The 13,218-nt window shown below is 34.5% G+C and overlaps 2 protein-coding genes across 2 annotated transcripts; both read right to left on the reverse strand.

Moving 5' to 3' along the window:
- Positions 1–2,166: 2,166 nt before the first annotated feature.
- LOC121997600 lies at positions 2,167–3,477 on the reverse strand. Its single transcript, XM_042552103.1, has 2 exons — positions 2,814–3,477; positions 2,167–2,657 (listed from the first exon to the last, which is right to left on the reverse strand). Exons 1-2 carry the CDS (start codon positions 3,475–3,477, stop codon positions 2,167–2,169), a joined length of 1,155 nt encoding a protein of 384 aa, XP_042408037.1.
- Positions 3,478–3,855: 378 nt separating this feature from the next.
- On the reverse strand, positions 3,856–4,995 carry LOC121997607 (glutathione S-transferase T3-like). Its single transcript, XM_042552113.1, has 2 exons — positions 4,726–4,995; positions 3,856–4,659 (listed from the first exon to the last, which is right to left on the reverse strand). Exons 1-2 carry the CDS (start codon positions 4,993–4,995, stop codon positions 3,856–3,858), a joined length of 1,074 nt encoding a protein of 357 aa, XP_042408047.1.
- Between the last annotated feature and the right edge of the window lie 8,223 nt (positions 4,996–13,218).

Raw genomic sequence — 13,218 nt, forward strand, 5'->3', positions numbered from 1 at the left:
GGATTAAGCATCTACCAGTTGTGGAGACACTTGATGATGGTAGTTCTCCTAGTGGTTAGTTGTTAATACTTTTGTTAATTACAAATATTTTATTTAGTTTGCTATTAATTTAAGTATTTTATTTGTTAATTGTTAACACTTTTGTAGGCACTGGCTAACCACTACGTAGGGAGGCATGTGTCACACATTTTGATCGGCTACAACGTTAGATCAATGAACAGGGTAAATTACCCGTTACATTTCGTCAGAGTGATGGACATCCGATTGACCCAAACGCTGCTTCTTTTATGATCGAATTAAGTCTGTTAGTAAAGAAGTTTGTGACTTTACAAGCCAAAAGTTGGAAGTTCATCCCTGCTGATAATAAAAGGATAATATACAATAGATTATCAGTAAGTACAACTAAAGTTTCATTTTTATAACTACGTACTCCTTTATTACTAATCACGTGCAAAATAAATTTATTTTTTCAAGTTGTGTTTGATATCGATTTTCAGGAGGTTGAATCGTCAATCATAAAGGAGCATGACCGGTTAATGAGTTCAAGGTATAGAGACAATCAAACTAAAATGCATGCACATTATAAGAAATAATTGCACCTTCCTCTTGTTGAGCGTTGACAATATATGTCGATCGAGTTTTGTGAGGTGCAAGAAGATTGGGACTACATGTGTGCTCTGTTTAAATCAATGGCATTTCAAGTAACTTATTGTATATGAGAAGCAATTTATTTATTTGTTCTATTACTAATATTTATGTATATATATAATATTTTATATTATAGAAACAATCTGCCACAAATATTGAAAATAGAGGGAAACTCTCATATAACCATCGTGGAGATTCAAAATTATTCATTTAGTATAATTACGATGGTGTAAATGCTAATTTTATAGTTATCATATATCGTTTGGTGAGGTTCGAATAATATATCTACATCAGTGGCTATTAATTTGTCTGGAATTTTATACGTGCAACAAATTGATTGTAATTTTAGCACATGAAAAATTATCGGCATGGTAGAGCTGGAAAGCATCTGCTGCTTCGGTTACTAAACTGATTAATCATGCAGCTAGCTAGCACACCATAGCCATAGCAACTGGTTGGGTGGGTAAGGAACATTGACCATCTACTCTTTGTTTTACATAGGGAGATGTGTGACTCGAGCCATCTTAATTTGAGGCTTCCGGCCAATTTCCTTGGAGTTGATTCAGATACTTTCAAGATTAATGCTCTTAATTATGCTTTAGGAATGCAATTTAATAAACTTTATTTGAAATCCTAAAGCATATTGAAATCATTACCTATCTACCTTTCTCAATTAGCAATATATACCCTTTTGGTCTGGTGTGAAGAGGTCTAAATCATTGTACGTGATTAAGGAAACAGGGAATGGGACAGAGCCACAGAGGCCTTAGAGCATCCACAATATTTTAACGTTATAACACCTATCATCTTATCAAAAAGTATGAGGCTCACTGTCACATACTCGTTATAACAACATTCTTCTTTCACCCACAATCATTTTAACGTTAATACTCATTATTCATAGGTCCACCATCCACTCACTCATTTTAACATTATAGCACCTGATTTACCTTCCTCCTACAATACCATGGGGCAGGCGTAGGGGGCCGCTAGGCGGCGGAACCCGCCTTTTGCAGCATTTTAACATTATAGCATATTAAATAAATATGTTTTATATATGCTTTAAAATATTTAAATTATTATTATTATTTTAAATAATAATCTTACGTTTGTTCAAAAAATAAACGTTTAATAATCTTATTTTATTATTAATTATAATAAAATATTTTAAATTATTATTATTATTTTTCAAAAATAATATTAATTTTTAAAATATATTTATTAAATAAAATAGTTGTTTGTGAGAAAATGAAATTACAATGTTAGGAAAATGAAATTATAAAGTTGGGAAAACGAAATTACAACTGAACACCTAAAATTATAAAGTTAGGAAAACGAAATTACAACTGAACATCTAAAATTATAAAGTTAGGAAAACGAAATTACAACTGAACACCTAAAATTATAAAGTTGGGAAAACGAAATTACAACTTAATACCTAAAATTATAAAGTTGGAAAAACAAAATTACATCTAAAATTACAAAGTTGGGAAAATAAAATTTATTTTAAATATTAATTCACGGATTGTTGTTGTATTGCCCCCAGATATGCTCAACTAAGTCGACGCGAAGTTGGTGATGAACTTGAGTGTCACGTAGCTCAGAATTTGTTCGAAGATAATCCTGAAATACTCGGTTTGAGCCATGGATAGGTTGTGCGGGTTCGTCACCTTCTTCGTTGTACCAATTTGTCACGTGATCTCCCTCATCCTCAACAATCATATTATGCAAAATAATGCATGCTAACATGATTTGTTTTAACTTTTTCCTATACCAATACCGAGCTGGACCTCTGACAATCGCCCATCGAGATTGGAGCACCCCAAATGCCCGTTCAACATCTTTTCTTGCAGACTCCTGTCTTTCCTTAAACAACTTCCTCTTGGGATCCTCCGGGCAAGGAAAAGCCTTAACAAAAGTAGCCCACTCGAGATATATTCCATTTGTTAGATAATAGTCCTTCATATATGCAGTGTCGTTCACCGTGAAATTAATCTCCAGCATATTTCCTTGCAAGACGTCGTTGAATATGGGAGATTCATATAACACGTTAATTTCGTTACGTGAACCGGCGACCCCAAAAAATGCATGTCATATCCACAAGTCATGAGACGTGACTGCTTCAAGTATGATTGTTGGTGACCCATGTCCCTTTGTAAATTGACCTTTCCAAGCAACTGGACAATTTTTCCATTTCCAGTGCATACAATCAAGGCTACCTAACATGCCAGGAAAGCCATGTCTCTCATCATGCATTTGCAGAAGATGTTGAACATCATCAACATTTGACCTTCTCAAGTACCTATCACCAAATATTTCAATAACGTATTCGTAGAACTTGAAAAGGCACCTGATGGCAGTTGATTCACCCATACGTAGGTACTCGTCAAGACGATCGGCGGGGACTCCGTAAGCCAGTTGGTGAATCGCAGCGGTGCATTTTTGTAGTGGTGATAACCCTTTTCTTCGTACAGCATCGTCTCTTTGTTGAAAAATTGTTGAATGATTCTCTAATGCATTCACTATGCGGAGGAATAATTCTCTTCGCATTCGAAATCGTCTTCGAAATATTTCATCGTGATACACCGGGGTTATAGAGAAATAATCATTGACGAGTCTCTCATGCTCAGCTTCACGATTTCTTTGGACGAACCTTCTTCTACACATGTCCCTCCTCTGATATGCTTTTATAAGTTGTTGGTGTTGTTGAAGAACCAATAACATCAGTTCTTCACCCGGATCATAAGCTTGCTCATCGATTTCAACATGGACTTCGTCTTCGCTTGTCGAGCTGGAACTTGAGCTAGAGCTGCCTGTAGAATGAGACATTTTTGGAGGAAACACGTTTTAGTATATGTGTTTGAGAAATGATATGATGGTATATATATATTGTTTTTCTCATGCAACGGCTAGTTTGCAATGACTAGTATGCAACGTTGCGTTGCAACGACTAATTTGCAACGGTAAGTTTCCAATGGCTAGTTGTAACGCCTAGTTTGCAACGGTTAGTTTCCAACGGCTAGTTGTAATAGCTAGTTTGCAACGGCTAGTTGTAACAGCTAGTTTCCAACGACTTGTTTATAACGACTATTTTACAAAATTATAATAATTAAAAATCACATTAATCGAAATGAGAAATACAATAATTAAAAATTATAATCACTCGGAAATATAATAATACTAGAAAATGAACGTTAAGTAAACAATTCAGATATTCCATCTTGGCCTAATATCTTTGCATAGATATTCATGTATGATAAACTGCTCCTTTGTCATCTGCGATGTGTCTTTGTTCAATATTTCGTACTCCTTCAACTTCAAGCGACGATTCTTAGCTTCAGATTTGGACAATACATCTTTTGCCTTAATCTCCTCTACTTCGAGTTGTTTTTGTTTCAAATCGACTTCGGACTTCTTCACGCTTGTGTACTCAGTGAACTTTGTGATAATATTGTTGTAGTTTACTGTCAGATCCTCCATGGTCGATTTTACTTTGTCTTTTCCCTTTCTTTTTGCTGCCTTTTGCCCCATTGGACGAGTATCTTCATAATCCAGGTCTATACTCACATCTTGGTTGGAGGAGATGTTGCTTGCTCCCGACTCTGAGGTCCTCGTCTTCTTTGTGGCCACAAAGTGATCAGCGCACTGTGGAGTAAACATTGGACGGTCTTTGACAATTCTCCACACATGTTCGAGATTGAATGCAACACCATTGTTTTCGGATAAATATTTTTCGTACGCAAACCTCAATATATCTTCATCACTGTGACCACTTCGATATGAACTATAAATACTATTGTAATTTGCGTTGAATTGATATACCTTATTTTGGATTGTATTGTGCCAATGTGACCGTATAACATTTGCACTTCTGGTGTTTGAACCTAGGGGAAGATTCTCATTGTAGTAGCTTGCAACCCGTCCCCAAAAAGCATCCGCCTTTTGATCATTGTCGATTATTGGATCATCACTGATAGTGACAAAACTTCTCACTAAGACCTCGTCTTCAACCTTTGTCCAACTTGAACGCTTTCTTGTACCCTAAGCATTTGAAATCGTCTTTTCTAAATTGACCACCTCAATTGGGGATTCGCGGTCGGAAAGTTGAGTCTCCGGGACAAAAGTCGGAGTTGCAGGTTCATTCGACATCGAAGGAGTGAAAGACATACCAGTTGTGTGCGGGGTACCATATCCATGAACAACCGACGGCGTGAAATATGGATGGCTCATGATTTGCCAATATTCAGCTGGAAGCGGTTGATATGGACCTCGAGGGGCATAATTCAGATGATTCATAGCATTTCCAAAACCTTGGACATTTTGAAGATTTTGTGGAGGAAACGACATATTGGGAAATGGATGTGGGTATTGATAATTTGGTGGAATTTATGGATTTTGGGAAGATGAATATTCTTGCGACATGTTTGTAGAATTCAAGAAATTTGTAAAAAATGTCCTATTATTTTCATCCATTTCGGATAGAAAATAAGATGGTAGGAACTTGAAAAAATAGATGGGGAGAGAATTTAGAGAGTAAAATTGAAAGAGTAGTAAGTGGGAATGAAAATATGTGCACATATGGATGAATATTTATAGTCGAAATTTCAAACTAGCCGTTAACTAACTGTTAAAAGTAACCGTTAAATAACTAGACGTTATTTATTTTTTAATTTAAAAATGTAAATCTATTATTTAAAAAAATCATTATTTAAAAACTAATATTTAAAAAAGTCGTTCCATGTGCCGTTGGTAAAAAAAAAAAAAGAAGAAATTAACAAGTTGTTGCATGTGCCGTTGGTTAAAAAATAAAAAATAAAAAGTTTTGCACATGGGGTGGGCCCGCCCTGGCCCGCCCTACGAACACTTGAACGCGTTCAAGCTTTTGAACGCGGCCACGTTGGCATCTTGCAACGCGGCGTTAATGCACAGTAGCATTATAACGCGGCATTTAACGTCGCGTTGTAGATGCTCTTATCCATATCCCTGCGCGGTCCTTCACAGGGATGGCCAACCTCATGTGCCACACCGTGCTCTCCACCATCCTGCGTGTGCATGTTCCTTTCTTTCTATCTGCATATTTTTGTGCCAAAGCCTTCCAAAGAGATCTGCTTGTCCTCATTTGGAAAACGCAGACCTATGAACATTACAATGTAGCCAGCCGTAGCTTGCTAAAAGATTCGATTGGATCTTTCAATACTATAAAAGCATGGTGTTCTCCAAAAGGGTTTGTATCTTTTTCTCCTGTGATCTACTTCTTTTCGCTGCTGCATTTCCAGAACGGATTGGTTGTCAAGGAAATATATTTCCTCTCTGCTAAAAGTTGCTTCTAAACGATGGAGAAGGATGGGTGCGTTATTATTTTAAAAGGCACCAACACACACACAAGTTTCAGGTGCAAAAGTCTCACCTCGGAACTTGTACCATAATGAAAGAGAGAGCCGTATGACCGTTAAAGCTTGGCCATGGAGTTCTGAAGCACTCCTGTGCAGCTGTGCTCTCTCAATCTAATCAGTTGAGAGCTACATTTCCTATTGGTTGTGGACTGTAGGTCTTCTTTAATTTGTCGTTCTTTTTTCTGACAGAAGGAGAAGACGACTCTAAGCCACATCTGATATTATGAGTTAATAAGCACCTAAGATGAGTTGATAGTAGTGAAATTGAGATAAAATATGTTTGAACAAATTTTTAATTAATTGACACCCGGAGCATTACAATTCTTAATCGTTGATTCTTCTTCAGCTCCACCTCATCCTCCTTGTTGTGAACTTTTGATAACTTGATGTTATGAACTTGTTAGCTTGATAAACTTGATGATGTTATGAACTTGATGAACTTGTTATTAGAGATGTGAATTTGATAATGTTAATGTTGTGAACTTTGTGGATTTGTTAATTTGTGATATGCTGTGAATTTGATGTGCTCATAGATATATTTGTATATTTGTATACAGGATACTGACTTTAAATTAGAAATGTCTGTTTTAAAAAATACTGGATTAGCTGTGAAATTAATAATATTCGTTGCCAACCCCATTTGTTAATGGCGAAATTGCTAATGTCGCCATTAACCATCATTTATCGAAACTATATCGTAGTAATAGGAAAACTAGTTGTTTGCGACGATTTATCATATTAATCGTTGCTAACATTATCTATTAGCAGTGAAATTTCCAAATCGCCGCTAACCCCATCGATTAGCAACGATAGTTTCAAATTCGTCGTTAATATTCAATATTTTTTAATTAATCCGCTGATTGATTACACGAGGCCAATGCTTTTAGGAAAACTAGACTTAGCGCCGAATGTGTTAAATTCGTCACAAACTGTTTACTTAAATCGATCAGTTGACTGATCAAAAAATATTTTATGCGATTCAAGAAATGAGAGTTAGCGACAAATTTATTAAATTCGCCGTTAAATGTTTATTTGAATCAATCACTTGATCGATCAAAAAGCTCTTTTTGTGATTCAGGAAATTAGACTTAGCGACGAATTTAACAAATTCGCTGCTAACTATTTCTTCGGGGAATTTGAGTGTTAGCAACGAAATCGTTAAATTCACCGCTAAGATTAGTGGCGATAAATTGAGATTTGTCGCAAAGATAATTGGTTTACGACAAGTTTATTACGGCGATTCTTGCGACGAATTTTTTTTACCACGAATATTGGTTAGCGACAAAATTATAAGTTTAGTAGTGAAATAATTTCACAAATAACTGTTTTCTTTTAGTGTCATGTTATAGCCAACAAATAGCTATTTATACATATATAAAATCTCATATATTTTTTTTATCTGGTACTTTTCACGTGGATAATTATCTGTTAGTCAAATTGATATCTAATGTAATATCTTAAATCCTTTTCTAAATTTTTTGTTTTTAAAAAATGCTTTTAAGATTTTATTAATTGTAAATACTTTTTACTATACAACCTAACTAGCAACTTTAGTTTTAATTTCAGACAATATTTTGATAATATAATGGGACTTTGGAAAGCATTTTAAAATATGAAAGTTTGAATTAGTATATTTAATACAAAAAAAAAGACAATTGGAAAATTTTATTGTTTAGAAAAGATTTAATTTTATCACTTTCGTATTTAAATAAAAACAATGGAACATTTAGAATTGAAAATTTACACATCCACAGCAGATCTGATGCTTTTAAAATATATAACAAATTCTACCATAAATTTAAATTAATAAAAACATAATATAAATAATTAGATATATATAATAGATGAGTATACTAAAACTAAATAAAGCCATCCACACAATTCGTACAGCAGGTTCTGGAATTTAAATTCTCCCCTCAATTATTCTCTCTTATTCTTCCCACGTTAAATTCGATATATATTTTTAGTTGATTTAAATGACAGATAGCAGTACTGAATTGGATAAGTATATTTGATTGAATAGAAAAATGAGATATTCTTTGATTAAAAAAAAATCAAAGGGTATGGGCGGTTTGATTTTGTCGCACCATCACATCAAGTAAATTGAAAAAAAAAAAAAACAAGCTACTATTTAACCATCTATCAATCATTCAATAACGAAAAAAAATCATCTTAACTTGATACCAGTACCAATTTTTTTTTTAAAAAAAAACTATAACAATGATGATGTTCGAAGAAGTTTATCCAACATAACAAAAGAATTATTATCATTATATCGATAACTCATCAATTAGTTAAACCAAAACATGTTTGATGAACTTGAACACATCCATAATTAAATAGTTACATATTTTAGTTTTGGAACAACAAACATCATCTTGATTATAAGTGTCATCCCATACTTGTAAACCAATTGGGCACTTAGGACACAAATATAATTCACTAAATAACAAAAATAAGGCGACACATCGACTAAGACTTTGGTATGACCTTACAGTGCATGTGAATTGTGGACACGGTTCCTTCGATTTATTAGTTTATAGGTTCATGGGTAGCAAGCCAATCAACACAATAAGGAATCCAGATCAATTCCTAATTGAATCAAAAGCGACAATTTTATTTCAAAATTAATTTATTTTAATTTTCTCAATTGATTGCAAATCTTTTAACGGTCCCATTAGAATTCTTATTTTTGCACATTCAAGTCCCATTAGAATTCTTATTTATGCACGTTTAAATTTGAGTCCTGATTTTTTAATCCGTAAGTTTTTTTTTATCTTTTTCATAATTTACATGTTGAGTCATGATCAAAATCTGATCTATGTTCATCTTCCCACCTATATTATAATTTTGAGTCGAGTCATACAGTCTGAAGTTATCGATGATGGATAAATTATATGATATCGAGTAAGGGACGACCTATCTATCTTTGACTGTTTCTTATTGTCTGACTCGATTTAAAATTAAATTTAAAAAAATTATAGTTAATTTTGATCGGATAATATTCCGACGTATAAATTTTAAAAGGGACAAGTGAAAAATCAGAGATTACGGACCTGACCAGCCACTCATATCGATGGACCACGCTCGTGTTTGAGTTAATGCGTTCGTCTTATTAAAAGGGATGATTCTTTATCATTCGAATTGGCATTGAAGTACACAAATTGTCATTCACACATCCCTTTCTTTGTTAATTCTATTGGGGAAAAAATATGCTTAAAAAAAATCTAAACCTTACTTGTTCCCTCGTGCTTAAAATTTCATAGAATATTATACTAATATAACTTTACGAGTGTTTGCATTGTGAAAAATAATCTTTTATAATATAAAATAAAATTACTTATAGTATATTCAATATGGTCCGACTACTTAGATGCTTAAATTATTAAAAAAAAGACCTTGCATATTGATACCATCATTATCCAATCCATTCCAAATCAACTCGATGTGCCTATGTGGCCCACTCTTGAGCCCGAATGGGTTGCACATCCGAGCACAGTCTCAAGCATTCGTGGCCTTGGGCGAGACTTGCATAGCGATGATAAAGAAAGCGGTTGGATTTCATCCCAAATAACGCATTGGTCGATCTTCTAGGATTTCTATTGCAATGATAAAAAGAAAAAAGGTTCTATTGGGATGATAACACTCGAATAAGATATTGCTCATTTAATCACATGTCTGAATTGCCAACAACATAAAGGGTTGTCTAGCCACCCAATCAAGTTCTTGAAGGCAATGATAATCTCTTGTCATTTTGATCAATGGAGGATGTATATTATCGAACCATTTCTAATCGAGTCATGTTAGAAGAAGTTCCTTTCGGTCATCATGAATTACTTTTCTATATGGATGAAAGTTGATCCCTTAGCTCTAATCACATAAGAAATTGTCCTCAAATTCCTGTGAAAAAATATGATGTGTTGATTTGGGGTATCCCGATAATGATAGGCAGTTCTAGGGGGAAGAAGCATCAAAAGTGGTGCTGAGAGCTTGGCATCTAGCAAGCATTCACCTTGATAGTGCAACCACAAAGTAATGAGCTTGCTGAGGTGGTCAATTGAGAGCTCATTCGAGAACTCGAGATTAAATTGGATCATGTCAAAGGAAGGTAGACGGATGAACTTCTAAACATACTATGGTATCGTACAACATCTCGTGAGGGGATAGGGATGACCCCATTCCATCTAGTCAGTATTGATCTACTATGGTTCTTTAAGATTTTTTTTTTCACTACCTAGGGTTCACTTCCCAAGATTTTTATCAAACTTTCGGTCACACTTAACCTGCTTAAACTTTTCTACACCTAGGGTTCACTCCCCTAGGATTTCTGCTAAGCATCCGATCAGTACCCTTGACTTGTTTAAACTTTTTGCTTAGAATTCACTCCTCTAGGAGTCCCACCTCCTTCGTTCAAGGTTATTATTCCACCCACACGACTCAATTTGGACCATGACTCTGATACCATTTGTTAGGACCAAAATAATTCATATATCTCCATAATAATATGATATTATCCACTTTAGACCTAAATCCTCATGGATTTATTTTTAGATGCTACCTACAATGTCTCATATTAATATGGATATCTTTCATCTTTTAAACCCATGGCTCAATTTGGACCATGGATCTGATACCACCTGTTAATGTTGGTGTTGGGTGCACAATATGTAACCTAGGATTTTGATATAGGACTAAAGTTAAAATTAGATTAGTTGTGATCTAACTAGTTGTGTCAAGTTTACAGGTGCAAGTTACTTGACAGTGTTAAAGTCCTGGCTGTAAACTAGGCAGTGACTAAGTCCTAGTAGATCTAGGCATATTTTGCAAAATCACGATCCGGATCATAGGATCGTACGATTCTACGATCCGGAAACCCAAAATCGATCCAGGATCGTGCAGAATCACTCTTTGCAGTAGGATCGCTGCACAATCGGTAGGATCGGTAGGATCGGAACAGAATCAATAGGATCGGAACAGGATCGGAGCAGAATCGGTGGAAGTTTTAAGAGGTCATAACTTTTGACTTGGATTGAACCACAAGGCCTATAATATATCAAATCAAAGCTCATTCAGAGATCTTTATTAAATTTTAAAGTTTATCCTTAACCACCCTATTTCAAACCCAAAAAATATCATTTAAATTCTTTTCAGATGTCTAGAAGATTTTATCTTTTTTCATCTTATCAGGGTTTTAAATTATTTAAATATATGTTTAATTATTTTTGAGTTAGTTTTTTATCAATAATATTCTATCATTTCTTTTCCCCAAAACAATGAGTTTTTGGATGCCTATTATCTAGTATTGTGTAGCATCAACCAGTCTTTAGAAGATTATTTCCGACGTTCATATTTGAATCAAAGGATTCAATAGCTTCTGTTATATACGCTAGGTGCTTTGTTGGTTTTTAAATGGAATTATCTTATAAACCAAGGAAATATTTTAGACATTGAATGTGTTATTATTATTGTGTTAATAAAAATTTTATATTCTTTCATTTTATGATATGAAAATATAAATATTATTACTATGCGAGAATGGTAGTTGAATTACAAGTTAATTTAAATTTGTACATGTAGTAATGCAATTTAAGGTGTTAAGTGTAAATGATTGCATATATATACAAAATTAGTTATTTGTTTATATGTAAATGAGCTTTTTAGGTATTTTTTTCTAATTATTAATCATGTATGATAAGATTTTAAAATTTTTTGGGTAGGATCGTACGATTCTACGATCCGATCATAACCGATCCGATCCTGACCCTAAATCGATTCTGTATAGGATCACGATTCTACAAACTATGGATCTAGGCATCTAAAGTCTTCGTTGTGAATTAGCTATGTCTTGGTTGAGACTAGGAAAAAAATTCCTAGCTGGGTGCTAGGTGAAACAAGTTCAAGTGATTAAGGCTTAGCAGACAAAATTCCTAACTGAAGGATAAGTGAATCAAGTCTAAGTGATTAAGACTTGGCAGATAAATTTTAGCCGAGTGCTAGGTGAATCAAGTTCAAATGTGTGGAATCAGCAGAAAGCTAATTACTTGGCAAAACCGAACTAGACGAGTCAAATCTAGTTAAGTAAATGCGAGTAACTTTACATTTTATATCATACTTATTATGTGTAACCACTGTAGTGAAGCATGTTCGATGGTTTCAGACAACCAGATGGAGTCTGGGGGTAACTGACTGGTGTTAACTCTCGATGAAGGGATTTCTGATGGTCTAAACAAACCATATAGGGTCTAGGTAACCAGAGAGTCTGGGCGATTGGAGCAGTTTTCAGGTGACTAGGAGATGGCATTATTAGCAATTCGATTGAGAAGCATGAAAAAGTCAAGAACCTACTTAAGGCAATTGATGAACAATTTGTAACTTCAGAGAAGGCCCTTGCTAGCACCCTAATAATAAAAATTTTCATCATTAAGGCTCACCAACGTGAAAGGTGTGCGAGAGTAGATCATGAAAATAAGGAATATAGCGGCTCAATTAAAGACACTCGATGTGGAAATATCTGAAACTTTTCTTATGCACTCTTCCTCATCAATATGGTCCTTTCAAAATTTTCTACAATATACATAAGGATATGCGGTCAATCAATGAGTCAATGACCATGTGTGTACAAGAGGAATGTTCTTATAGAAATAAGTCATAGTTAAGGGAAAAGGGAAAGGGAAGATTCCCCGCAACCTGACATTAAGATGGAATTCAAGTGTTTCTTATATAAAAAGAAGGGAAACATGAAGAAAGATTACATCAAATCTGTAACGCCCGAAAATTATCGAAATACTTTTATAAATATCCTAGTACTTTTTTGGAATTTTAGGATATTTTAATGGAATTTTTAGAATAGTGGAAGTAGCAAAAATAAACAGAAACGTAAAATAGTTTAAGCGGGAATTGAACTCGAGACCTATGGGACCTATGCCTTATGGAGGACCCTAGTAACCAGTTGAACCCAGCAGGGCCGTGCTAAAAGGAAAGGGAAACAATTATATTTATATTTCAGTTGGGCCGAATTACCCACTAAATATAAATAGGGAATTTAAGTGAGGAATTGTTATTTTCTTAAACGAGAAAACCTTTCCCTCAAACCCTTACACGCCGACCCCTTCTCCTCCCTCATCTCTCGGCGCCAACCACAAGCAAGTCTAGGGTTTCATCCCAAGGGCTATAGGAG

The sequence above is a fragment of the Zingiber officinale genome, chromosome 1A, assembly GCF_018446385.1.
Source record: "Zingiber officinale cultivar Zhangliang chromosome 1A, Zo_v1.1, whole genome shotgun sequence".
NCBI lineage: Eukaryota > Viridiplantae > Streptophyta > Magnoliopsida > Zingiberales > Zingiberaceae > Zingiber > Zingiber officinale.